Source organism: Sciurus vulgaris (assembly GCF_902686455.1).
Source record: "Sciurus vulgaris genome assembly, chromosome: 14".
NCBI lineage: Eukaryota > Metazoa > Chordata > Mammalia > Rodentia > Sciuridae > Sciurus > Sciurus vulgaris.
In genome coordinates this window covers 9,408,384-9,436,198 of record NC_136475.1, presented here as the reverse complement: position 1 = coordinate 9,436,198, position 27,815 = coordinate 9,408,384, and the positions used below count along the sequence as shown (strand labels likewise).

At 46.9% G+C, this 27,815-nt stretch overlaps 1 protein-coding gene across 9 annotated transcripts in view; it reads right to left on the bottom strand.

The window, feature by feature from the left end:
* The window catches only part of LOC306644429 (uncharacterized protein C2orf92), a 68,538-nt gene extending 41,234 nt beyond the window's left edge, over nucleotides 1-27,304 (bottom strand). Inside the window, exons 1-4 of one of the 9 annotated variants that reach the window (XM_079111384.1) lie at nucleotides 27,244-27,298; nucleotides 26,962-27,045; nucleotides 20,680-20,763; nucleotides 14,732-14,803 (exon numbers count right to left, since the gene is read on the bottom strand). In XM_079111384.1, the coding sequence (XP_078967510.1) occupies nucleotides 14,732-14,803; nucleotides 20,680-20,763; nucleotides 26,962-27,045; nucleotides 27,244-27,271 (268 nt within the window). In that variant the 5' untranslated portion in view covers nucleotides 27,272-27,298. The other 8 variants (XR_013759377.1, XR_013759378.1, XR_013759381.1 and 5 more) reach the window with 8 other exon arrangements.
* Between the last annotated feature and the right edge of the window lie 511 nt (nucleotides 27,305-27,815).

Sequence of the window (27,815 nt, the reverse complement as noted above, 5' to 3'; positions counted from 1 at the left end):
CAAGGTCGGGAAGACAAGGCGAGCATTTTTGCAGAACACACCTCGCAGGCAGAAGTGCAGCTGCCTCTCCGTGGTGTCTGGACCAGAGTGGCCTCGCGGCACGGTTCTGAGTCCTGGTTTGGCTGGCCCTGGGCCTGGCTTAGACACAGGAATCGCACTTCAACGGTTTCTGCTTTTCTGCGATTTTCCTGAGATTCGTGTCTTGAGACTTTTGCCACCAAGTCTTTCCATTCATTATGAAATGTTGTATGTCATATTTGCTGGAGGATATCTAAAACAAAACAACAAAAACACGCTGCTGCTCGCAAAATATGGAGGGACTCCCACCGTCTGTCGTTTGGACGGTGACAGAGCCATCGCTCCTGGGGGCGGTCAGGATTCTGCGTCCCCTCGTGCCTGGGATCCCCACCTGCCTCCTCATGTTGTCGACTGACGTGGGCCACCCACAGCCGGGCTCCTTTCTGCAGGCTGGGTCACCACCCTGACTGGCACCCTCGAGGAACGTGGAGGGAAACGGGCAGGTCTGACGGGTGAGCCGTGCTCAGGACCGTGAAGTGGGCAGCCTGTGTTCAGGAGCTCTCAAGTCCTCTACCTCTAACCTCTGCCACATCCGAGGTTCCCACTTGGCTTGAGGGGACCCGTGCCAGTCTCAGAGGGGGAAGTGGGATGTGAGGTGGTAGTGACCGTCCTGGATAGGTTACCCATGTCCAGGGCCTTGGCCCTTAGGGAAAGCAATGCCCCCTTGTGGGGAAATTTAAGTACAGTCGCCTCAGAGTGCGGGGGACGTGTCCCCATCACACATCCCCCTTCTCTCAGGGGGAAGCTGAACACCCCAGAGTGAGGGGCCTGTGAGCAGCTGCTTGTCCCCCAGCGCCCAGGAATGCATCTCTCCCAAGATGCAGAAAGAGGTGATTATGCTCATTCACTTATGCATATCCTGCAAGCGATCTGCTTCCGTGTCTGCTCAAGGTTCAGGTCTCCATGCCTGAGCCCTCCCCAAGGATGATAATTGAAACACGTAACAACGGGGACGGTCAAAATGACCACTGCTGGAATCTTGCCTCCCGAGCCCTCTGCTGTGCCGTCACTAAGCCTTCACTTAGAGGGTCACAGGAAGCCTGCGGGAGGTTCCGGGAAGGGACTGTTTAGCAATGTTCTAACCACCTGCGGCTGCTCCCGACCTCCTCTCTCCTCCAAGGCTTCATCCCTCCCCATCCCCCAAGCTGGGTTTTTTCTTGTCTGCATCCATATTCCTAGCTTCCCATCTTCCGGTCTGAGGCGATATGGCCTCCTCTCTCAGTAGCCCTCCATATTCAGGAGTAGCCCTGTAAGCACAGCCCCAGAGCCTGCGTGCACGTCGGAATGGCCAGGCGCAGCCGAACCGGCCTGGGTCCCGCCTTCCTCCCCACCGAGTTCTGGGGCACTCACAGGGGCTGCTTCCTCCTCATGTACGTGGCCAACATGAGCAGCAGCAGCACAGTGACCGCGAGGATGGCCACCGCGGCCAGGGTGGCGACCACGATGTTCCTCTGCAGGAAGTTCAGGAGCGGCCCACAGGGCAGATTCTTGTTGCGCAAGTCTGGGGAAGGAGACGGCAGAGGTGAGCAGGAGGGCAGCCCCGCGCGGGCAACGACCCACAGCGGGGACCTGACCTGCAGCCAGGCCTTCGCCCAGCAGAAGCAAGAACACCATAATCCTGCCGGGAAGGAACTGGCTTCGTTTAGGAAAGACACTCTGAGTGTCTAAGTGGTCTGGCGGCCGACGAGATGCAGAGGGTACTGGTGGGCAAACAACAGAGCAGCCGGAAATACGGAGGTGAGAACAGAGGCAAGTGCCAAGAGAGGGCAGGGGCCTGCGGGGGGCCAAGCGGCCCTACTGAAGGGCTTTTTGGGTTTTATCTGGGTACCAGGGATTGAACTCAGGGGCACTCGACCACTGAGCCAGGCTCCCAGCCCTATCTTTGTATTTTATTTAGAGACAGGGCCTCACTGAGTTGCTGAGGCTGGCTCTGAACTCGCGATCCTCCTGCCTCAGCCTCCTGAGCCGCTGGGATCACAGGCATGCGCCGTCACAACCTGAAAGGCTTTTAAGAGCGACTGAGGTTAGGGCTGGCGGGTAGCAGGGGTAGAGTACTGGCCTAGCATGTGCCAGGGCTTGGGTTCCATCCCCAGCATGAAATTTTAAAATAATTTTAAAATGGAGGCAAATATTGGGTTTGCAGCTTTTCCCAGGGCAGTGCTGAAACCTGCTGTTGCCCTCTCCTCCCTGGGCTATATGGACAGTGCTGGGTGCCAGGGGGTGTGGGCAGGCCGTGCTGGCCTGGGGCCTTCCTGGGTCACGTGGAGGAAACTGGACACACAAACCCTGCACCTCTGCTCTGTCAGGAGGCAGCCCATGGGCCACTCCACGGGCCCTCTGAGAATCACTCAGCTCTCCATTTTTGGGAGGAAGAGACACTGAGCACAGTTCTGATCACCAATGGCTGTGCAGAGGGATGTGCTGGCGAGTCTCTCCCCAGCCTGACCAGGACCAACCTCCATGCCCCAAGAGGGGGAAGGAGCCAGGCACCTGAGGGAAGAGGCCCACCTGTGCCCCGCATCCCTCCTGCTCCTCAGATAGCCTGGAGCTCAGCAGAGGCGGGACTCAGAAGACAAAGTCCACGCTCTGAGTGGCCCTAGCCACGTAGAAACAAAAGTGACCTCTTTATAAAAGGGTGGCCAAATTCCTAAGAGTTCATACGTTTAATTCATACTTGTGTTGGGTTTTAATTCTTTCTTTCTCCTGCAGTGCTGGGGATGGAACCCAGAGTCTCAGACACCCCAGGCAAGCACTCTATCGGGGACCAACTGCCCCAGCCCTAATTTATAGTTTTAACTGCAAGACCCTCGGCTTTTGCAGGTGAATTAAACATGGGCTGATACCTATTCAGGTAAAACACCATGCAAGGCAAAAGACACACCGCAGAGCGTCCGCACTCGAGGCTCGTACTCAGCTCATGCTGCATGGATTATTACCTTGACTAACTGTTCCTTGAAGAGTCTCTTTATCTACAGTAGTCTTCTTCTCAGTGACATCTCTGTTGAACAGAAAGACTGCTTATCCCTCCTCTCTCCTGCAATGTGATCTACAAAAGACAAAGGATGACAAGTTGCTGGATCTGGCATGTCCCCCCAAAGGCCATGTGGTCCAGGCCTGGTTCCCAGGGTGGTGCTCTTGGGAGATGTTGGAACCAGAGGCAGGGCCTGCTGGGAGGCTTTTCCGTCACTGGGGTGTGTTCTTGAAGGGGACTGTGGGACCCCAGTCCCCTCCCACGCTCTCTCTTACTTTCCAGACACGAGGCGAGCAGCTGGGTCCACCAGGCACCCCTGCCATAATGTGCTACCTTGCTACAGGCCCCCCAAAACAGGGCCAATCGATCACAGACTGGAATCTCCCTGTGAGCCAAAATGAACCTTTTTTTCTTTATAAGTTGATTAACTCAGGCATTTCATTATACTGACAGAAAGCTGAAAACACTTGTGTTCAGCTACAACCAACTATTGACCAGGAATTCATTGTTTTGATGATGAAAGTAGCTTCTGCAAAGAGTCAAGGTGAGGAGTTAGGATTTTGGAGGAATCTAACTAGTTTTTTAATCTAACGCACTCCCAGATGACTTTCCCTTGACTGAGGCCATGGTTCTCATGGAGGATGGTGCATCAGAATCACTGGGAGGGCTTGACTTGAGTTTCCGACTCAGCAGGTCTGGAGGGGGCCTGAGACACACACACCTCACTTATCCTGAGAGGCACCTCTGCTGCTGGGGGCAGCAGGACCCTCATGACGACCTTCCAGCCAGTCCCTCAGCCTGTCTCCATCTCCATGCACATAGACTAGAAATAATAAGACCTGCCTCACAGAGAGCATAGGTTGTGAAAATAGTTAAACCACAAAGTACCATACAAAATGTTTTTCAAATTGCAAGGAGAAAATAGGAAAGTGAAGCCCACTGAGATATTTTTGGTAGAGGGACCACAGAATGGTCGAGCAGCAAGAGAGGCTGAAAGTGAGAAGTATGTGCACCCCAGCTCTGCCACCGGCCGCCTCTGACTCAGCTGTGTGAGACCCAGGAGTGACATGAGCTTGGACAATTGGGAGGCCAGGAGAGCTGGCTTTGCCAGATGCAGGAGTGGCCGGGGCGAGGCTGAGAGGGCTTCTGAGAAGCTCCACAGAACACACCAGAACCCACGGGCAGGAGCCCTGGGGAAATCTGTTTGGACTCCAGCATTTTAGAAGCAGACCTACCAAAAAAGGAATGGAAGAGGCTGAGAAGCAACGACTCAGATCCTACGAAGATCCTACGCCAGCCCAGGTGGGAGACTCTGAGAGGGAGGAAGCAGCAGTTGTGGGTGGGTTTAGATCCTCCTCGGCCTGGGTCTCCAAGGAATGAAGAATTTTCACTGAGTGACTAAGACTACTATGTGTGTGTGTGACAACAGCCTCCAAATTCTTAGATAGTTAGATTCCTCCAAATTCTGATTTGTCCTGGGGAAGACAGGAATTTGTTCCTTATTCAACTTGGCTTAGAAAAGAGGAAACTCCCGATTTAACATGATTCATGATTACCTGGCTTTGGAAAGGCCAACTTGTCAAATCAGAGTCAAGCAAAGAGCCACAGACAGAACACTCGGGGTAACATGGAGTCGGTCCACAAGAGGTTGTGCTTTCCTTGCTCCCTCACAGGGTGATATAAAAAATAGATTTAGCTGGGTGTGGTGGTACACCTTGTGACTTGGGAGGCTGAGGCAGGAGGATCACAAGTTCAAGGTCAGTCTCGTCAACTTAGAGACCTCTGACTTAAAATTTTAAAAAATTAAAAGGGCTGGGTACGTAGCTCAGAGGTACAGCTTGACTAACATGTGTGAGGCCCTGGCTTTAATCCCCAACAGAAAAAAAGAATTATCAAGGAGACCTGCCTGGCTTTTATTCTCCCAAAATTCTATGCAGATACAACCAAATCACTTTTTAAATACTTTCAATTTTAACTTATTTATATCTAGTCATTATTTATTATTTGGCTATATTAGCTGGGAGCTCCTGGAGGACAAGAACACCTGATTTAGCTTTCTGGCTTCGGCATAGTACCTATGACCACATTGGAAAGACCAGGAGCTAGTCCTTGAGGGAGAGAGTGAATCTTTAGAATCTCTTCCACAACTCAGGAAAGACTCTGAGCCAGAACCACCCAGACAACCCTGTCTTGTGGGCTACGACTGCAGTCATTTGAAGGCTGACCAGCAGGAAAATCTACTTCTAAGATGGCTTGATCATACAGCAGTTAGCACAGGCCTTGCCTCCTCACCGGCTGGAGGCAAGAGGACTTTGCTCCTCACAAGAGTCTCTCTCCTCAGACTGCTTGAGCGTCCTCCCAGCATGGCAGCTGACTTCCACCAGAGCAAGTGATCCAAGAGACCGCAAGGCGGGAACCACAATGTCTTTTATGACCTAATCTATGAAGTAGCACACCATTGCTTCTGCCATGTTCTACTCCTAAGAAGCAAGGCACAAAGTCTAGCCCACACTCATAGGCAGCTCCACTTTTAGAAAGGTCAGGGAGCAAAGGCGCTACGTATTTTCAAACTACACTAGAAATGGAATTCTGAGGAACGCAGCTGAGTAAAGGAAACAATCATATCTGTTCATATGAACACAAGGCTTTGAACCCGCTAGCTCAGGCATTCTATAAGAATTGTTAATAAAAAGAAGTGTCTCCCTTTCTGAGGGATTTACACTCTACAGGAAGCCTGGACATGGAATGTGACCTGTACACAAATCAGGATGGTTTCCAAGATATTAGATTGTGCCACATGAAATTATAGATATTTGACTATTTTTGACCCACAAAAACAGTAAGTTCAAATGATTCAACCTAACATTATAGTCCCAAGAGAAGCTTTCTAATTGACATATTTCTTTGACATTATTCACAAGAGCTGAAATATGGAAGCAAGCAAAGTGACCATCAACAATGACTAGATAAGCAATACAGAGCATATACATAAAATGAAATATTATTCAGCCTTAAAAAGGAAAAGATTTTTCTGACATATGCTACGATATTAATAGACATCAAGGACATTACGGTAGGTAAAATAAGACAGTCACAAAAAGACTAATAGTATATTATTCCACTTATGAGATACTTAAAGTAGACAAGATCATGCAGGCATCAAATGAAGTGCTGGTTGTCGAAGGACAGAGGGAAGAGGGAAGGGGGAGTTATTTTTTTAATCAATACAGAGTTTCAGTTTTATAAGATGAAAGAGGTCATGGAGATTGATGGTGGTGATGGTGGCATACACTTATGAATGCATTTAATAACACTAGAATGTACACTTATATATGGTTAAGATGATAAATTTTATCCTAAGTATTTCAATCACAATAAAAAATTTTTAAAAATGCAAATGGAGAAATACATCATTTACACGATACTTAAAAGTTGTGAATCATGCCTTATTCCATATAGCCACACAAAGACCAGTAGCCTACTGTTTCCTGGGTGATTAGAGGAGACCCACCATCCAGGCCCCCACACCCATCTGAGTGATGGCACAGATATGCTGAAGCAGGCAAAGCTGGAACTTGACCCACAACTCCTGATCAGTAACGTTCGGTGTCACCAAACATCACTATGATCAAGTGGGATTTATTCCAGGAATGCAAGGTTGGCTCAACATTAGGAAATCCATTAATATCACACACAATATTAATGGACTTAAGGGGAGAAAATCATGATTAGTTCCACAGACACTAAAAGAACCTTTGACAAAATTCAATATCCATTCCTGGTTTTAAAAATGTTGAGCAAATAGAAATTGAAAGGTACATTCACAGTATGAATTTATTTATCTGTGTGGATGGACGGATGGATGGACAGATAATCTTTCTCATATCAGTCTTTTAACCATTCTCCTGATCAAGAAACATTTCCTGTAAGAGACACACAGTACAGGATATGACTACTATCTCTACATTACTCAAGATTGTCCTGGAAATACTCCGATGCGGAGATCCAAGATGGTGGTCTAGAGGGAGGCTGCGTTCCTTGTTGCTCCACAATGCTAGATTCAAGCAGAGGATATCTGTTTCTCAGTGAGGCAGTTTTTGCTGCTTATCAATCCCCTGCTCTTTACCCCATTTGTCTGCTGTGATCACCTGCAATCTGCCAACATATCGACGCCTTTTTTGAGAGCAGATTGCTCACTGTCAGGCGTTTGTCATCCGCCATTTGCCTGCCTCTCGCCTGTCCATCGCCTACCTTGCCCCTATCCATCACCCAACGCTCGAGGTTCACCTCCTGATCGTCCGACGGCTGCCAGCAGATTGACCGTAGACTGCCAGTGGAGAACTAGCTGCCTGCTGTTGCCTGGAAGTTCACTGTTACAATACCTGCAGGTTTGATTACACGTGGCTGCCGCCATTTTGAGACAACCACCAGGCCCTGTAGGACCCCTGGCCGGACTGACTGAGTCCCGTCTCCAGGATCCCTCAGCCCGACCGATCACTCCCTGCCTCTGGGGCCCTCACATCAACTGACTGCTCCCTGCCGCCAGGACCCCCAGACCAACTGACTGTGCCCTATCACCGGGAACCCAGACCAACTGATTGCACCAGCCTCCTGGATCCCACAACCACACCAAACACACCCAACCTCCAGGGCCACTGCTGGACCAACTGCATCCTGTCTCCAGGACCTCCAGCTGACCACGTCCACCCCTGAGCTGCAGCTCCCCATTTGCCAACACATTTGGAAGCCAGAGCAGCCATCTTGGATAATCCTGGAAGCCGTAGCTCCGATCTTCGGGTGGGGCAAATCCCATCTTGCGATGCCTGCTGGAGGCTTGAAGCCCATTGTCAGGTACCTCTCATACATTAGGAGGTTTCATTAGTATATGACTGTTATACAGCAGATTTTCTTTTTTCTCCTTTTTAAAAAAATATTTAAGTTTTTATTTCTTTACGTTTCTTGCTTTCTTTTTCTTCTGTTTACCTGTTCCCTCAGAGTCACTTTCTCCCTTATTTACATGATGTTATTGTCCCCATAGGAGCTATTTGGTCTAGGATTGCATACTGTCTGATTTGGGTACTGCTAATATTGATCTCCCCTTAAAGAAAGGGTTTTGGACACCTATAGGGCCACTCTAAGCCTATAGGGGGAAATCTGCAATACCCCAGATCTGCAGCGCTAAAGGGGAAGATACATGAACAACATGAAAAAACAAGGGAAGAAAATGATCCAAACAAATCTAGATTCTATAGTAATAGAATCCAATGACAGTATGTTAGAAGAAATGTCAGAAAAGGACTTCAGATTATACATGATTAAGATGATTCCCGAAGCAAAGGATGAGATAAGAGAGCAAATGCAGGCAATGAATGATAATACCAATAAGCTCAAAGAGCACCTGCAGGAAGCAAAAGATCATTTCAAAAAAGATTCTCAAAAAAAACCAAACGGAAATCCTTGAAATGAAGGAGACAATAAACCAAATAAAAAACTCAATGGAAAGCATCACCAACAGACTAGACCACTTGGAAGACAGAACCTCAGACAATGAAGACAAAATATTTAATCTTGAAAATAAAGTCGCCCAAACAGAGAAGATGGTAAGAAATCATGAAGAGAATCTCCAAGAACTATGGGACATCATGAAAAGACCAAATTCAAGAATTATTGGGATTGAGGAAGGCACAGAGATACAAACCAAAGGAATGAACAACCTATTCAATGAAATAATATCAGAAAATTTCCCAAACCTGAAGAATGAAATGGAAAATCAAATACAAGAGGCTTACAGAACACCAAATGCACAGAATCACAACAGACCCACACCAAGGCACATTATAATGAAAATGCCTAACATTCAAAAGAAAGATAGGATTTTGAAGGCCATGAGAAAAAAGCATCAGATTACATATAGGGGGAGACCAATACGGATAGCAGCAGACTTCTCAACCCAGACTCTAAAAGCTAGAAAGGCCTGGACCAACATATTTCAAGCTCTGAAAGAATGGTTGCCAACCAAGAATCCTATACCCAGCAAAACTAACCTTCAGATTTGAAGATGAAATAAAATCCTTCCATGATAAACAAAAGTTAAAAGAATTTACAAATAGAAAGCCTGCACTACAGAATGTTCTCAAAAATATTCCATGAGGAGGAAATGAAAAACAACAATGTAGGTCAGCAAAGGGAGGAACTACTTTAGAGAAAAACCACTCAAGGAGAAACCAAGCCAACTTAAAAACCAAAAATGAGCCAAATGACTGGGAATACAAATCATTTCTCAATAATAACCCTGAACGTTAATGGCCTAAACTCCTCAATCAAAAGACATAGACTGGCAGAATGGATTAAAAAGAAAGACCCAACAATATGCTGCCTGCAAGAGACTCATAGAAAAAGACATCCACAGACTAAAGGTGAAAGGATGGGAAAAAACCTACCATGCACATGGACCCAGTAAAAAAGCGGGGGTTTCCATCCTTATATCAGATAAAGTGGACTTCAAGCCAAAGTTAAGTCAGAAGGGATAAAGAAGGACATTTCATACTGCTTAAAGGAACCATAATCAGGAAGACATAACAATAGTAAATATTTATGCCCCAAACAATGGTGCATCACTGTACATCAAACAAATCCTTCTCAATTTCAAGAATCACATAGACCACAACACAATAATTCTGGGCGACTTTAACGCACCGCTGTCACCACTAGATAGATCTTCCAAACGATATCCAACCAAAGAAACCATAGAACTCAATAACACAATCAATAACCAAGACTTAATAGACATATGTAGAATATCCCATCCATCAACGAGTGGATACACTTTCTTCTCAGCAGCACGTGGAACCTTCTTGAAAATAGACCATATGTTATGCCACAAAGCAGCCCTTAGGAAATGCAAAAAAATAGAGATACTGCCTTGTGTTCTATCAGATCATAATGGACTGAGAGTAGAAATCAATGACAAAGTAAAAAAAGGAAATTACTCCAACACTTGGAGACTAAATAATATGCTATTGAATGAAACATGGATAACAAAAAACATCAGGGAGGAGATTAAAAAATTCTTAGAGGTCAATGACAATGATGATACAACATATCAAAATCTCTGGGACACTATGAAAGCAGCATTAAGAGGAAAATTCATTGCATGGAGCGCATTCCAGAAAAGAATGAAAAGTCAACAATTAAATGACCTAACATTACAGCTCAAAGCCCTAGAAAAAGAAGAACAGAATAACAGCAAAAGTAGTAGAAGACAGGAAATAATTAAAATCAGAGCTGAAATCAATGAAATTGAAACAAAAGAAACTATTCAAAAAATTGACATAACAAAAAGTTGGTTCTTTGAGAAAGTAAACAAAATAGATAAACCCTTAGCCACACTAACAAAGAGAAGGAGAGAGAAGACTCAAATTACTAAAATACATGATGCAAAAGGAAATATCACAACAGACACCACTGAGATACAGAACATAATGAGAAGCTACTTTGAAAATCTGTATTCCAACAAAATAGAAAGTACCGAAGACATTGACAAATTTCTAGAGACATATGCTCCTCCCACACTGAACCAGGAGGACATACACGATTTAAACAAATCAATATCAAGCAATGAAAGAGAAGAAGCCATTAAAAATCTACCATCCAAGAAAAGCCCAGGACCAGACGGATTCTCAGCCGAGTTCTACAAGACCTTCAAAGAAGAACTCATTCCAATACTTCTCAAAGTTTTCCAGGAAATAGAAAAGGAGGGTACCCTACCCAACTCATTCTATGAAGCTAATATCACCCTCATACCCAAACCAGGAAAAGACACATCAAGGGAAGAAAATTTTAGACCAATATCCTTGATGAATATAGATGCTAAGATCCTTAACAAAATATTGGCAAACCGTATCCAAAAACATATTAAGAAAATTGTGCACCACGATCAAGTGGGGTTCATTCCTGGAATGCAAGGATGGTTTAACATCCGTAAATCAATCAACGTAATCCATCATGTCAATAGACTTAAGGATAAGAATCATATGGTTATTTCAATTGATGCAGAAAAAGCATTTGGCAATATACAACAATCCTTCATGCTCAAAACACTAGAAAAAATAGGGATAGTAGGAACATACCTGAACATTGTAAAGGCTATTTATGCTAAGCCCATGGCCAACATCATTCTTAATGGAGAAAAACTGAAACCATTCCCTTTAAAAACGGGAACAAGACAGGGATGTCCTCTTTCACCACTTCTATTCAACATTGTCCTCGAAACTCTAGCCGGAGCAATTAGGCAGACTAAAGAAATTAAAGGGATACAAATAGGAAAAGAGGAACTTAAGCTGTCACTATTTGCAGATGACATGATTCTATATTTAGAGGATCCAAAACCTCCTCCAGAAAACTTCTAGACCTCATCAATGAATTCAGCAAAATAGCAGGCTATAAAATCAACACACATAAATCTACAGCATTTTTATACGCAAGCGATAATACAGCTGAAAGGGAAATGAGGAAAACAACTCCATTTGCAATAGCCTCAAAAAAAATAAAATACTTGGGTATCAATCTAACTAGAGAGGTAAAAGATCTCTACAATGAAAACTACAAAACACTGAAGAAAGAAATTAAGGAAGACCTTAGAAGATGGAAAGATCTCCCATGTTCTTGGATAGGCAGAATTAATATTGTCAAAATGGCCATACTACCAAAAGTGCTATACAGATTCAATGCAATTCCAATTAAAATCCCAATGATGTACCTCACAGAAATAGAGCAAGCGATCATGAAATTCATATGGAAGAATAAGAAACCCAGAATAGCTAAAGCAATCCTTAGCAGGAAGAATGAAACAGGGGGTATCGCAATACCAGAACTTCAACTATACTACAAAGCAATAGTAACAAAAACAGCATGGTATTGGCACCAAAATAGACAGGTAGATCAATGGTACAGAATAGAGGACACGGACACAAACCCAAATAAATACAATTTTCTAATACTAGACAAAGGTGCCAAAAATATGCAATGAAGAAAAGATAGCCTCTTCAACAAATGGTGCTGGCAAAACTGGAAATCCATATGCAACAGAATGAAACTAAATCCCTATCTCTCACCCTGCACAAAACTCAACTCAGAATGGATCAAGGACCTTGAAATCAGACCAGAGACCCTGCATCTTATAGAAGAAAAAGTAGGTCCAAATTTTCACCTTGTTGGCTTAGGATCAGACTTCCTTAACAGGACTCCCATAGCACAAGAAATAAAAGCAAGAATCAATAACTGGGATAGATTCAAACTAAATAGCTTTCTCTCAGCAAAGGAAACTATCAGCAATTCGAAGAGAGAGCCTACAGAGTGGGAGAATATCTTTGCCTCTCATACTTCAGATAGAGCCCTAATTTCCAGAATATATAAAGAACTCAAAAAACTCTACACTAAGAATGCAAATAACCCAATCAACAAATGGGCTAAGGAAATGAACAGACACTTCACAGAAGAAGATGTACAAGCAATCAACAGATATATGAAAAAATGTTCAACATCTTTAGTTATAAGAGAAATGCAAATCAAAACTACACTAAGATTCCATCTCACCCCAATTAGAATGGCGATTATCAAGAAGACAAGCAACAATAGGTGTTGGAGAGGATGTGGGGAAAAAGGTACACTCATACATTGCTGGTGGGACTGCAAATTAGTGCAGCCACTCTGGAAAGCAGTGTGAAGATTCCTTAGAAAACTTGGAATGGACCTACCATTTGACCCAGCTATCCCACTCCTCGGCCTATACCCAAAGGACTTAAAATCAGCACACAATAGAGATACAGCCACATCAATGTTCATAGCGGCTCAATTCAAAATAGCCAGACTATGGAACCAACCTAGATGCCCTTCAATTGATGAATGGATAAAGAAACTGTGGTATATATATACAATGGAATATTACTCAGCTATAAAGAATAATAAAATTATGGCATTTGCAGGCAAATGGATGAAATTGGAGAATATCATGTTAAGTGAGATAAGCCAATCTCAAAAATCCAAAAGAGGAATGATCTCACTGATAAGCGGATGATGACACTTAATGGGGGGTGGGAGGGGGACAAGAATGGAGGAAGGAGGGACTGTATAAAGGGAAAAGAGAGGTGGGAGGGGTGGGGGGGAGGAAAAAATAATGGAATGAATCAAACATCATTACTCTATGTAAGTTTATGAATATGCAAATGTATGCTGTTACTCCATGTACAAACAGAAACAATATGTATCCCATTTGTTTACAATAAAAATAAATTTAAAAAATTTAAAAAAAAATACTACCCGATGCAATTAAACATGACACAGAAATCAATTAGAAGTATAAAAATTTGGAAAGAAGTAAAATTATTTCTATTTTCAGATGACATGATAGCATATCTAGAATTGAGTATCAATCCTCAGATATTGTCCTAAGTCAACGGCTCCAAATGTCAGGGTCTGATATTTGGTCCCTACAGAAGAGTCAGTGGGGGAATATGTAAAAATGTGCAGATTCCTGGATGTCACTTTTAGAGACTCTTAGCAGGTTCCAGGAATAAGGATTTGGATACACTCTTCCCTTCCCTGCCCTCCAACCCAATGGCTGAGGCGCGTTCAGACGCCTGGGCCCAGGAAAGACCACACATTTGCCAGCTCTGACGATGACATAGTTGGCTATTCTTTTCTTTTGTTTCCTTTGTAGATTTTTCAAAGATGAAATGCTTCCTGGAATTCTAGCTGCTCATCCTGTCTTTGGAGCCAATCTGACTTTAATTAGAACAATCAAGTGAGCCTTTGGCCACTGGCTGGCAGGAGCAGGGGATGGAGAGAACTCCTCTGGGCGGCACATCAGGAATGTGCTCAGCCCTCAAGACCCCACCACCCAGAACAAAGGGACTTGCTGGAACATTTGGGAGAGGGAACCCAGAACTGTGGCCAGCTCTTTCCCTCCCCTCCTTCACGTCCATCTGGCAGAGACAAGGCACGAATCTCTGCTCTTCTCCATGGCACATTTTACAGAAGGAGGTTCACACAGGTTCCCGTACTAATTGGGTTTTTTGTTGTTGGGCCCACAATACCTGATCAGAACAACTTAGAGGGGGAAAGGTTTATTTTCGCTCATGATTTTAAAGGTGTATCTTATGGTCAGTCAACTTCCTGGTTCTGGGCCTGAAGTGAGGCAGAACATCATGGCGGAAGGTTGTGTGGGAGAAAAAGTGCTGTGATTCATGGTGGCCAGAAAGCAGGAGGGTGCCAAGGGGTCTCAGAGGAGGGATATCCTTCCAGTCACACACCCTGGCCTACGGTTCTACTCAGGACAGTAGTTCTTTCAAATTGTTAATCCAATCCACTGATTAGGTTACAGCTCTCAGAACCTAATCATCTCGACTTTGAACCTTCCTGCATCAACACAGAAGTTTTTGGGAGACACCTCATATCCAGACCATAACAAGGACCCACGGTATCCTCAACCTGACCAGGACTGCACACTCTTCCCAATTCAGCATGAAACGCCCGTAGCATCCAGACAGCTTTTCTCTATAGGACAGTTTGTGACTCTTTGAGCATTTATTTGGTCACACATTTGGTTCCGAGATTTGGCAAGAGGGAAAAAAAAAAAAAACTATGACTTATCTCCCAACTCCAATTTCACCCATTTTTATTTACCAGTATCTGAAGTTTGGTACACAGTGCCAGGAAAATATTCTGGTTTGGGAGAATTCCAGACATCACTGGCTCCTTTGATGGAACATTTGGAAAAGAGAGAGAAAAAGATTTTCTTCAGGACACATTTATGAGCATCTTGGACCTATATATTGTTTTACATTTTTAAGTGAAAATGCTAACAGAGAATCCAACTTGTGGGCAGGAGTGTGTGTTTGGGAGGTAATATGTCAATGCACAGATACAGCACCTGAGTTCTGCTGTGAAAAGACCAGGCAGGAGCCATGCAAAGTCACCCTCAGAAATGACAATGTCCATCTGTGTGCACAATAGCAAGAGGGCAGTTTCCCATGCCAGCCAGGAAGATTTTATTGCAGCTGGCAATTTCTGATAAACAATTCCATCCTGATTTCCTTTGCATATCTTAATTCTCAAACTGCTACTTCTTTTCAATAATATGAAGCTGCTTCGGATAAGGGTATGTTCTTCATTTCTGTCATTTCTATGGCTATGCAAGGGAACAGTCGTTTTAGGGCTCATTATTCACTGAATGAGATGTTAACGACCAAACTGGCTCAAACCAATTCATGGGCATGTCAGCCACAAAGTGTGTTGAGTGGGAAATAACCACTCAGGGGTCATGGGACCAGGAAGAGTGAACCCCACTTACAAATGGGGGTCCTGTCCTCTGAGCAGCATCCCTACTGACAGAACCCGCCTGACACTGCACATCAGGGATCACCCCCGCATATGGGGACAGTCACACTTCAGAACGTCGTAGGCACCCACACTTGATGGACAGCGTGACAGGATGCCACACGACTCTGCCCTCCACATCTCCACTTGGCTTTGCCCACCAGGACTGGGTTCCACAATGCGAACTTGAAACCACGGTCCTACCACACACAGGCCTGTGGCAACAGGGACACTCACAGTCAACACAGATACTTGCTTTCATTCAAGTGGCTCCCGGTGACTGCGGTTCCTCCTTCCACAAAAGATGCGTAGTGTGGATCCTTGGAAAGCACCTGCAGTAGAATCTCATCTCCAGTGAGAGACAAAGGCAAGTTAGCACAGGGTGCAGACGGAGGGCCTCGCTCCAGAGAGAGGTGTGCAGTGACCGAGGCGTCTGCAGACGCTGGACTCGCCACCAGACTCCAGGGACGTGGGACCCAAGTCATTCTGGAGCATCGTGACTGTCTAGATCCGGGCAGTTGGCATTGCCCACTGGGGACACAGGCTTAGAACCTCTGCCCCCACCTCACTTTGAGACATCCTGTGCTGCTCTTGCTCCTGTTGCATCTGACCCGCCAAAGACTTTCCCCATGACGACCGACAACCATGGGTGATGATGTGCAGGTAGAAATAAAGCAAATCCTTTCCTAAAGGCTAGAAAGGTCTTTGTTTTATAAAAGGGTTCCTAATATTTCAAGGTCACATGTTTGAAATGGATTAGGGTCTCCCTCCCCCTTAAGTTCCAGGACTCCACTTCCACCTGGGAAATGGCCCTTTGACCTGACCTTCCAGGTGTTCCTTGCTGGGTCAGAGAAGAAAGCCATTGCCATCCCCTTCCCTCTGTATGAGGCCACCAAGGCCACTGCCAGGAGCTGCGGGCACTTGGGGGTGAGGCCCACTGGTCTGGAGGACAGGAGCTCACCAGAGACTCACTAGGAAAATGGGGGTCCTCCCCCGCCCTCTCTCCTTGCTGAATGTGCTGGGCTACAAGTCCTGAGAAGCTTGCTCAGAGAGCAGCTGGCAAGGCGGTGGCGCCCTGCATTGCCAAGGCCAGATCTGCCCGGCCCTGACCCCAACATCGGGCCCTTGGCAGGTGATGGCATCCTGCACACCAGGAGGCCACCTCTCTCCAGCAGAGGCACGAGCTCCCTCCTGCACAGGTGGGGCTGAGTGCAGCACCCCGGGTCCTCCCAGGGAGAGGACAAGTCTGCTGCTGCCTAGGCAGCAACCCTGGAGCACAGCGAGCAGATGTGCAAGAGCCAGCTGCGTGTCCTCATTCAGTCCTGGTGCCCTGCCGCCCCGCCGGCCAGCCAGGATGGACTCAGAGCAGGTTCCTGGGCCTCTCTGACAGCAACATGTCTGGCCCAGGGCTCCTTGCCCCAGGGAAGCCTCGGCGCTCGCTCTCCCGGGAGCGCTGTCCCACAGAGGACACCTGGGTCTCCACTCCTGGCCCACAGTCCTGGGGGACTGACTTCACTGCATCTGGACACCTCCTCCTGGGCGTGGCTGAGGCTCAGGTCTCTGCTAGAGAACTTCCCAGCTTAGTGGGGCTTCTGAGTTTTGAGGGTTTCAGTAACTTTTTATTTGCATTTCTGGAGACTCAGTCTAGGATCCTGTGCTGCTGGGCTGGTGGCTTTACCCCCCAGTTACAGCCCTGACCTCACTGGCCTCACGTTTGTTGTTGCTTTTGAAATTCCTTAATTCTTCTCTTTTTCCTGGGAAAACCTAGGTAAGGGAACTTCTCCACGCCCTATGTTCAGAGGTGCCATTCAGTGGCGGCCAGAACATTCAGTCTGTGTGCACATCAGCAGCATGTGTGTCCCCAACTTCCTTATCAGCCCCACAGAAGCTGTGCATCCATTGCTTTCATTTAAATGTGTCCTCGCATCTTGACCCCCAGCGTGGTGTTCGGGGCAGGGCCCCAAGGGCGGGGTTGGGTCATGGGGGCTCCACCTCAGGAATGGGCTCCTGCTGCCCTCAGGGGGCCTCTTTATGTAAAGACGATGTGCTTCCCAGCCTCGGCTGCTCACGTCCTCTGTCCCTTCCTCTCCCGCCCTTCAGCTTCCGCTGCAGGACCACTCAGCAAGATGCCCTCTCCAGGGGCCAGACCCTCAACCTTGGACCTGCAGCTCCACAAAGGTGAGCCCAGGAACTCTGTTCACTGTCGGTCACCCAGCGTGTGGCGTCTGTGACCGCAGCACAGGCAGACACCCAGCCACAAGCCTCAGTGCCGTTCTCCCTCCCCAGCCCTGTCCCTCCGTTCTGCTTTATGCGCCTGTGAATCTGCTGCTTTAGATGGAAGCAGCATCTTACGATGCTTGTGCTTTTGTGTCTTATTACCTTAGCACAACGCCTTTGAGGTTCCTCTATGTTGTAGCATGATCAGCAAGTCACCCTTTTTATGACCAAATAATATTCCACATTTTGCTTCCGCCTCTCGTCACCTGCATTGCTGCCACTCTTTCCTGTTGTGAATAACACCGCTACGGACACTGGTGTACGAGGGTTTGAGCTCCTGCTGTCAATTCCTGGGAGGCCTACCTACAAGTGGGGATGCTGGATCATGTGATGGTCTTAGGTTTGAGGTCCTGAGCAGCTGTCAAAATATCTTCTCCAGCAAATGCTTGGGGGTTCCAACTTCCTTCATCCTCGCCAGCACTTGGGAAGCAGTGGTATCTAATGTTCCCCTCATGACGTCGACATTTTCTCATGTGCTTCTTGGTGCTTTGTGCCTTGTCTTTGGATAGTGACTATTCAAGTTCTTTTTGAAATTATTGTTTGTTCTGTTGTCATGGTCAATGTTCAGTCAGAGTTCATAGATATTCTGGATATCAGTTGCATATCAGATACGTGATTTGCAAATGTATTTTCTCATCTGTGGAAGGAATGCCTGCCTTTGATGTAAAGAAGTTTTAAAATTTGACAACATCCTATGTATCTGTTTTCTCCTGTTTCCTGTGCTTTTGGTGTCAAATTCAAGACATCACTGTCTAATCCAAAGTCATGAAGTTTTCTGCTAGCAGTTTAATAGTTTTTTTTTTTTTTGATTGGTTGGTTGGTTTCCTTTGAGTTTAATACTTGTAATTCATGTATTTAGATCTCCAAAATATTTTGAGTTTTACTTTTTCATTTTAATTTTTTAATTTGTTCTAATTAGTTATTCATGATAGTAGAATGCAGTTATATGTTTTGATAAATCATATATAAATGGAGTATGATTTCTCATTTTTCTGACTATATATTGTAGCATTAGATCAATCATGCAGTCATATATGTACATGAGGTAATAATATGTTTCATTCTACTATCCTTCCTACCCCCAGAGTTTTAATTTTTGTAAATAAGTTAAGAGTCCTTTATTCTTAAAGAGTCACTTTCCAAGACATTCAATTCTGTGTTGATGGTGGTTTCATTCAAGACTTTGAATGAGCCATCCTATTGTGCTCAGGCTGCCACACTTTCTGAGGACAAACGAGCTGTGATTTTACTGAGGACCCCCTGTATGTGACGAGTCAATTCCCACTCTGTCTGGTTCTCCAGATCATCTCTATGTCTCTGGGTTTCGACAACCTGACTACAACGTGCTTCAACAGGCATCTCTTTCAGTTGACCTGCGTGCAGTTTGCTGAGCTTCTTGGATATATCTACTCAACTCTTTCATCATACTGGAGAGTTTGGGGCCATTATTACTTCAAACATGCTCCCTCCTCCTTGCTCTGAGAGTCCCACACTGTGACTCCTGATATGTTCATGGGGTCCCATAAATCCCTCCTGTTCTCTTCCTTTTCGTTGTTTTCTATCTGCGACTCAAAGCAGATAATTTCTGTGTCTTCAAATGTGCTGATTCCTTCTCCTGCCTGCTCAAATCTGCTGTTGAACCCCTCTGGTGAGGTGTCTGTTTCAGATACTGTTCTTTTCAGCTCCAGAAGTTCTCTATGGCTGCTACTATAATTTCTATCCCTATGTGGACATTCTCATTTGGGTCACATGTGTTTTTCTGATTTCCTTAATGTTCTTCTGCATGGCTCCCTTAGTTCACTGAACACAGTGAAGACAGGTGATTCAACATCTTTGACTAATAGTTCCATCGCCCAGGTTTCCTCAGGGCTGGGTTCTGTCAAGTTCCTTTGTCCTGTGAATGAGCCATGCCTCCTGTTGTTTTGTACTCTTTGTGACTCTTATGCTTCAAGTGGACATTCCGAGTACTATGTTTTGGTAACTGATGAAACATTGTAAAGAATTGCTAAGGAATGGAAGCATCCATTTTTGATAGTTTCAAACTATTGTTGCAAAGTGTGTATTGTTTATTGTGCGGGTGTTGTTCCAGTTTTGTTATCTCTGAGGTCCACTAATGGCCTGTAAAGGTTTCCTCAAGAGTCTATCTCCCAACAAAAGTAAAAAAGGATCATCTTGATAAATCTCCTCAACAGAGTTGTACGGGTTCCTCTTCAGCCTGTGAAGCTCGAAGCAATGGCCAGTCTAGGTGCCAGCTCTTCTGTGGCCTGAAGAAGCAATCGGCCACCAAAACACACACCCTGAGCTTTAGAGGACAGTGTCCCATTTGTCCAGCAGGCTCAGGGACTGTGGATGCTGTCCTCCCAGCTGCAGGCCACAGGGCTTGGGGGTGGAGAATGGTAGCTGTTAAGGGAAATGCTGAAATTCACCAACACCTATCAGCCGCTTCATCTTGGCCAACACTGACAAGAGTCCAGTGAAGACAGTTTTTCCTAAGAGAGTTGTTGCTTTGGTGAATGGATAAAGTCCTGGAGTGTCCCACCCACCAGTTCCATCTGAACCAGAGATGGGTTTTTTTTTTCTCCCACATATTAAACAAGAGTCTTTGGCAGAACAAGGAGGCACAGCTGAGAATCACTGGGGGACTTTAAAACCACTGCCCACACAGAATTGGCTTGCTGAGGACAGGGCAGAATCTCTCTTTTCTAAATCCCCCCAGAGAATCTGCATGCTCCAAGATGGTGGTCCTGCTGCCACCACCTGGACCCCTCTCAGGGGAGTAGGGGCCTTTCCAAGGGTTACCTTTTCATATTTTGCTTAATTGCTTGAGACTTTGACACTAAGAGGAACTAATTATAGCCGCGAGACAGAGAGTTTGCCTTCCCCTCAAAGCAGCAGGAACAGGTTACCTGGGAGACAACCGAGGACAAGCACGTGACTTTGAAGTCAGCCGAAAGGTTTCACATGAGGAGGTCACTTACCAAATAATTTAGCCAAATGGTCGTCTCTCTTATTTGTACTTGGTGAAAATTCAGGACTTTTCAAGCTGTTGGTCTGGAGATCATCTATGGGAAAAGAAACCTTAGCTAAGATTCACTCTTTCACTGAGTCCGCATGCCACCTTTAAAGTCAGACTCTTCTGCAAGTATTTTGAAAGAGCGTCATGCAGTTAGCCTGTGATGCCTACGCTGAGCCTCACAGAGCAGGCAGGAAGTGTCTAGCAGCATCTCAAGTTCCAACAAAAAAACCAGCGACAAAGGCCACCTTCACGTGGTTTCCCAACAATGGACATGGATGGCAACTGTGCAGCCTGTAGCCGGCAGCAGGGCCTGGACGGTGCATGCCAGGGACATCAGGTGTGACCACTCGGGTCCAGGCAATGACAAATGCACAGGACCCTGTCCAGGAGACACAGGGGAATCACTGGGAGTAGACACATGTGATCCCCCAGCACTTGGATGACACCGTGGGCCTCTTTCCTGTCACCCGGGAGCATGATAAAACATGGCGCAGGGCAACCCCCTCAAGAGGAAGGAGTGAGACACGCACTCTCTCCCCACCAGGGGGCTTAGGAAAAGCATCTGCAGGACCAGCAGCCTCCAAATGACTGAAAATTTCAATGTGGCACATGGGCAGGGCTTCTCCTCCTAAGTCGTTGCCCATTGTCAACTTCCTTCTTAGAGCAAAGGCCTTCCCTGTCACCTGTGTGATGTGGCCAATGTGCACGCTGCTCTGCATGGGTGGCCAGCTGACTCCTCTTAGCTTGGGCATTGGAGGGTTCGTGCTGAGGAGAAATCAGCTCTGCTGCTCGGGCCAGCATTTTACAAGAGCTGAGACAGGAGCGGGTCTGGGGAGGGCTGTGGGAGGCTCTGGTCACCAGGCCAGGGACGGGAGCCCTCATGGGCAGCATGGAAAGCATCAGTGACAAGGAAGTCTCAACCATGCACAGCCTGTGTCACCAGGAGAGTGAACCCCACTTACAAACGGGGGTCCTGTCCTCTGAGCAGCATCCCTACTGACAGAACCCGCCTGACACTGCACATCAGGGATCACCCCCACATATGGGGACAGTCACGCTTCAGAACGTCGTAGGCGCCCACACTTGATGGACAGTGTGACAGGATGCCACACGACTCTGCCCTCTACATCTCCACTTGGCTTTGCCCACCAGGACTGGGTTCCACAATGCGAACTTGAAACCACGGTCCTACCACACACAGGCCTGTGGCAACAGGGACACTCACAGTCAACACAGATACTTGCTTTCATTCAAGTGGCTCCCGGTGACTGCGGTTCCTCCTTCCACAAAAGATGCGTAGTGTGGATCCTTGGAAAGCACCTGCAGTAGAATCTCATCTCCAGTGAGAGACAAAGGCAAGTTAGCACAGGGTGCAGACGGAGGGCCTCGCTCCAGAGAGAGGTGTGCAGTGACCGAGGCGTCTGCAGACGCTGGACTCGCCACCAGACTCCAGGGACGTGGGACCCAAGTCATTCTGGAGCATCGTGACTGTCTAGATCCGGGCAGTTGGCATTGCCCACTGGGGACACAGGCTTAGAACCTCTGCCCCCACCTCACTTTGAGACATCCTGTGCTGCTCTTGCTCCTGTTGCATCTGACCCGCCAAAGACTTTCCCCATGACGACCGACAACCATGGGTGATGATGTGCAGGTAGAAATAAAGCAAATCCTTTCCTAAAGGCTAGAAAGGTCTTTGTTTTATAAAAGGGTTCCTAATATTTCAAGGTCACATGTTTTGAAATGGATTAGGGTCTCCCTCCCCCTTAAGTTCCAGGACTCCACTTCCACCTGGGAAATGGCCCTTTGACCTGACCTTCCAGGTGTTCCTTGCTGGGTCAGAGAAGAAAGCCATTGCCATCCCCTTCCCTCTGTATGAGGCCACCAAGGCCACTGCCAGGAGCTGCGGGCACTTGGGGGTGAGGCCCACTGGTCTGGAGGACAGGAGCTCACCAGAGACTCACTAGGAAAATGGGGGTCCTCCCCCGCCCTCTCTCCTTGCTGAATGTGCTGGGCTACAAGTCCTGAGAAGCTTGCTCAGAGAGCAGCTGGCAAGGCGGTGGCGCCCTGCATTGCCAAGGCCAGATCTGCCCGGCCCTGACCCCAACATCGGGCCCTTGGCAGGTGATGGCATCCTGCACACCAGGAGGCCACCTCTCTCCAGCAGAGGCACGAGCTCCCTCCTGCACAGGTGGGGCTGAGTGCAGCACCCCGGGTCCTCCCAGGGAGAGGACAAGTCTGCTGCTGCCTAGGCAGCAACCCTGGAGCACAGCGAGCAGATGTGCAAGAGCCAGCTGCGTGTCCTCATTCAGTCCTGGTGCCCTGCCGCCCCGCCGGCCAGCCAGGATGGACTCAGAGCAGGTTCCTGGGCCTCTCTGACAGCAACATGTCTGGCCCAGGGCTCCTTGCCCCAGGGAAGCCTCGGCGCTCGCTCTCCCGGGAGCGCTGTCCCACAGAGGACACCTGGGTCTCCACTCCTGGCCCACAGTCCTGGGGGACTGACTTCACTGCATCTGGACACCTCCTCCTGGGCGTGGCTGAGGCTCAGGTCTCTGCTAGAGAACTTCCCAGCTTAGTGGGGCTTCTGAGTTTTGAGGGTTTCAGTAACTTTTTATTTGCATTTCTGGAGACTCAGTCTAGGATCCTGTGCTGCTGGGCTGGTGGCTTTACCCCCCAGTTACAGCCCTGACCTCACTGGCCTCACGTTTGTTGTTGCTTTTGAAATTCCTTAATTCTTCTCTTTTTCCTGGGAAAACCTAGGTAAGGGAACTTCTCCACGCCCTATGTTCAGAGGTGCCATTCAGTGGCGGCCAGAACATTCAGTCTGTGTGCACATCAGCAGCATGTGTGTCCCCAACTTCCTTATCAGCCCCACAGAAGCTGTGCATCCATTGCTTTCATTTAAATGTGTCCTCGCATCTTGACCCCCAGCGTGGTGTTCGGGGCAGGGCCCCAAGGGCGGGGTTGGGTCATGGGGGCTCCACCTCAGGAATGGGCTCCTGCTGCCCTCAGGGGGCCTCTTTATGTAAAGACGATGTGCTTCCCAGCCTCGGCTGCTCACGTCCTCTGTCCCTTCCTCTCCCGCCCTTCAGCTTCCGCTGCAGGACCACTCAGCAAGATGCCCTCTCCAGGGGCCAGACCCTCAACCTTGGACCTGCAGCTCCACAAAGGTGAGCCCAGGAACTCTGTTCACTGTCGGTCACCCAGCGTGTGGCGTCTGTGACCGCAGCACAGGCAGACACCCAGCCACAAGCCTCAGTGCCGTTCTCCCTCCCCAGCCCTGTCCCTCCGTTCTGCTTTATGCGCCTGTGAATCTGCTGCTTTAGATGGAAGCAGCATCTTACGATGCTTGTGCTTTTGTGTCTTATTACCTTAGCACAACGCCTTTGAGGTTCCTCTATGTTGTAGCATGATCAGCAAGTCACCCTTTTTATGACCAAATAATATTCCACATTTTGCTTCCGCCTCTCGTCACCTGCATTGCTGCCACTCTTTCCTGTTGTGAATAACACCGCTACGGACACTGGTGTACGAGGGTTTGAGCTCCTGCTGTCAATTCCTGGGAGGCCTACCTACAAGTGGGGATGCTGGATCATGTGATGGTCTTAGGTTTGAGGTCCTGAGCAGCTGTCAAAATATCTTCTCCAGCAAATGCTTGGGGGTTCCAACTTCCTTCATCCTCGCCAGCACTTGGGAAGCAGTGGTATCTAATGTTCCCCTCATGACGTCGACATTTTCTCATGTGCTTCTTGGTGCTTTGTGCCTTGTCTTTGGATAGTGACTATTCAAGTTCTTTTTGAAATTATTGTTTGTTCTGTTGTCATGGTCAATGTTCAGTCAGAGTTCATAGATATTCTGGATATCAGTTGCATATCAGATACGTGATTTGCAAATGTATTTTCTCATCTGTGGAAGGAATGCCTGCCTTTGATGTAAAGAAGTTTTAAAATTTGACAACATCCTATGTATCTGTTTTCTCCTGTTTCCTGTGCTTTTGGTGTCAAATTCAAGACATCACTGTCTAATCCAAAGTCATGAAGTTTTCTGCTAGCAGTTTAATAGTTTTTTTTTTTTTTTGATTGGTTGGTTGGTTTCCTTTGAGTTTAATACTTGTAATTCATGTATTTAGATCTCCAAAATATTTTGAGTTTTACTTTTTCATTTTAATTTTTTAATTTGTTCTAATTAGTTATTCATGATAGTAGAATGCAGTTATATGTTTTGATAAATCATATATAAATGGAGTATGATTTCTCATTTTTCTGACTATATATTGTAGCATTAGATCAATCATGCAGTCATATATGTACATGAGGTAATAATATGTTTCATTCTACTATCCTTCCTACCCCCAGAGTTTTAATTTTTGTAAATAAGTTAAGAGTCCTTTATTCTTAAAGAGTCACTTTCCAAGACATTCAATTCTGTGTTGATGGTGGTTTCATTCAAGACTTTGAATGAGCCATCCTATTGTGCTCAGGCTGCCACACTTTCTGAGGACAAACGAGCTGTGATTTTACTGAGGACCCCCTGTATGTGACGAGTCAATTCCCACTCTGTCTGGTTCTCCAGATCATCTCTATGTCTCTGGGTTTCGACAACCTGACTACAACGTGCTTCAACAGGCATCTCTTTCAGTTGACCTGCGTGCAGTTTGCTGAGCTTCTTGGATATATCTACTCAACTCTTTCATCATACTGGAGAGTTTGGGGCCATTATTACTTCAAACATGCTCCCTCCTCCTTGCTCTGAGAGTCCCACACTGTGACTCCTGATATGTTCATGGGGTCCCATAAATCCCTCCTGTTCTCTTCCTTTTCGTTGTTTTCTATCTGCGACTCAAAGCAGATAATTTCTGTGTCTTCAAATGTGCTGATTCCTTCTCCTGCCTGCTCAAATCTGCTGTTGAACCCCTCTGGTGAGGTGTCTGTTTCAGATACTGTTCTTTTCAGCTCCAGAAGTTCTCTATGGCTGCTACTATAATTTCTATCCCTATGTGGACATTCTCATTTGGGTCACATGTGTTTTTCTGATTTCCTTAATGTTCTTCTGCATGGCTCCCTTAGTTCACTGAACACAGTGAAGACAGGTGATTCAACATCTTTGACTAATAGTTCCATCGCCCAGGTTTCCTCAGGGCTGGGTTCTGTCAAGTTCCTTTGTCCTGTGAATGAGCCATGCCTCCTGTTGTTTTGTACTCTTTGTGACTCTTATGCTTCAAGTGGACATTCCGAGTACTATGTTTTGGTAACTGATGAAACATTGTAAAGAATTGCTAAGGAATGGAAGCATCCATTTTTGATAGTTTCAAACTATTGTTGCAAAGTGTGTATTGTTTATTGTGCGGGTGTTGTTCCAGTTTTGTTATCTCTGAGGTCCACTAATGGCCTGTAAAGGTTTCCTCAAGAGTCTATCTCCCAACAAAAGTAAAAAAAGGATCATCTTGATAAATCTCCTCAACAGAGTTGTACGGGTTCCTCTTCAGCCTGTGAAGCTCGAAGCAATGGCCAGTCTAGGTGCCAGCTCTTCTGTGGCCTGAAGAAGCAATCGGCCACCAAAACACACACCCTGAGCTTTAGAGGACAGTGTCCCATTTGTCCAGCAGGCTCAGGGACTGTGGATGCTGTCCTCCCAGCTGCAGGCCACAGGGCTTGGGGGTGGAGAATGGTAGCTGTTAAGGGAAATGCTGAAATTCACCAACACCTATCAGCCGCTTCATCTTGGCCAACACTGACAAGAGTCCAGTGAAGACAGTTTTTCCTAAGAGAGTTGTTGCTTTGGTGAATGGATAAAGTCCTGGAGTGTCCCACCCACCAGTTCCATCTGAACCAGAGATGGGTTTTTTTTTCTCCCACATATTAAACAAGAGTCTTTGGCAGAACAAGGAGGCACAGCTGAGAATCACTGGGGGACTTTAAAACCACTGCCCACACAGAATTGGCTTGCTGAGGACAGGGCAGAATCTCTCTTTCTAAATCCCCCCAGAGAATCTGCATGCTCCAAGATGGTGGTCCTGCTGCCACCACCTGGACCCCTCTCAGGGGAGTAGGGGCCTTTCCAAGGGTTACCTTTTCATATTTTGCTTAATTGCTTGAGACTTTGACACTAAGAGGAACTAATTATAGCCGCGAGACAGAGAGTTTGCCTTCCCCTCAAAGCAGCAGGAACAGGTTACCTGGGAGACAACCGAGGACAAGCACGTGACTTTGAAGTCAGCCGAAAGGTTTCACATGAGGAGGTCACTTACCAAATAATTTAGCCAAATGGTCGTCTCTCTTATTTGTACTTGGTGAAAATTCAGGACTTTTCAAGCTGTTGGTCTGGAGATCATCTATGGGAAAAGAAACCTTAGCTAAGATTCACTCTTTCACTGAGTCCGCATGCCACCTTTAAAGTCAGACTCTTCTGCAAGTATTTTGAAAGAGCGTCATGCAGTTAGCCTGTGATGCCTACGCTGAGCCTCACAGAGCAGGCAGGAAGTGTCTAGCAGCATCTCAAGTTCCAACAAAAAACCAGCGACAAAGGCCACCTTCACGTGGTTTCCCAACAATGGACATGGATGGCAACTGTGCAGCCTGTAGCCGGGCAGCAGGGCCTGGACGGTGCATGCCAGGGACATCAGGTGTGACCACTCGGGTCCAGGCAATGACAAATGCACAGGACCCTGTCCAGGAGACACAGGGGAATCACTGGGAGTAGACACATGTGATCCCCCAGCACTTGGATGACACCGTGGGCCTCTTTCCTGTCACCCGGGAGCATGATAAAACATGGCGCAGGGCAACCCCCTCAAGAGGAAGGAGTGAGACACGCACTCTCTCCCCACCAGGGGGCTTAGGAAAAGCATCTGCAGGACCAGCAGCCTCCAAATGACTGAAAATTTCAATGTGGCACATGGGCAGGGCTTCTCCTCCTAAGTCGTTGCCCATTGTCAACTTCCTTCTTAGAGCAAAGGCCTTCCCTGTCACCTGTGTGATGTGGCCAATGTGCACGCTGCTCTGCATGGGTGGCCAGCTGACTCCTCTTAGCTTGGGCATTGGAGGGTTCGTGCTGAGGAGAAATCAGCTCTGCTGCTCGGGCCAGCATTTTACAAGAGCTGAG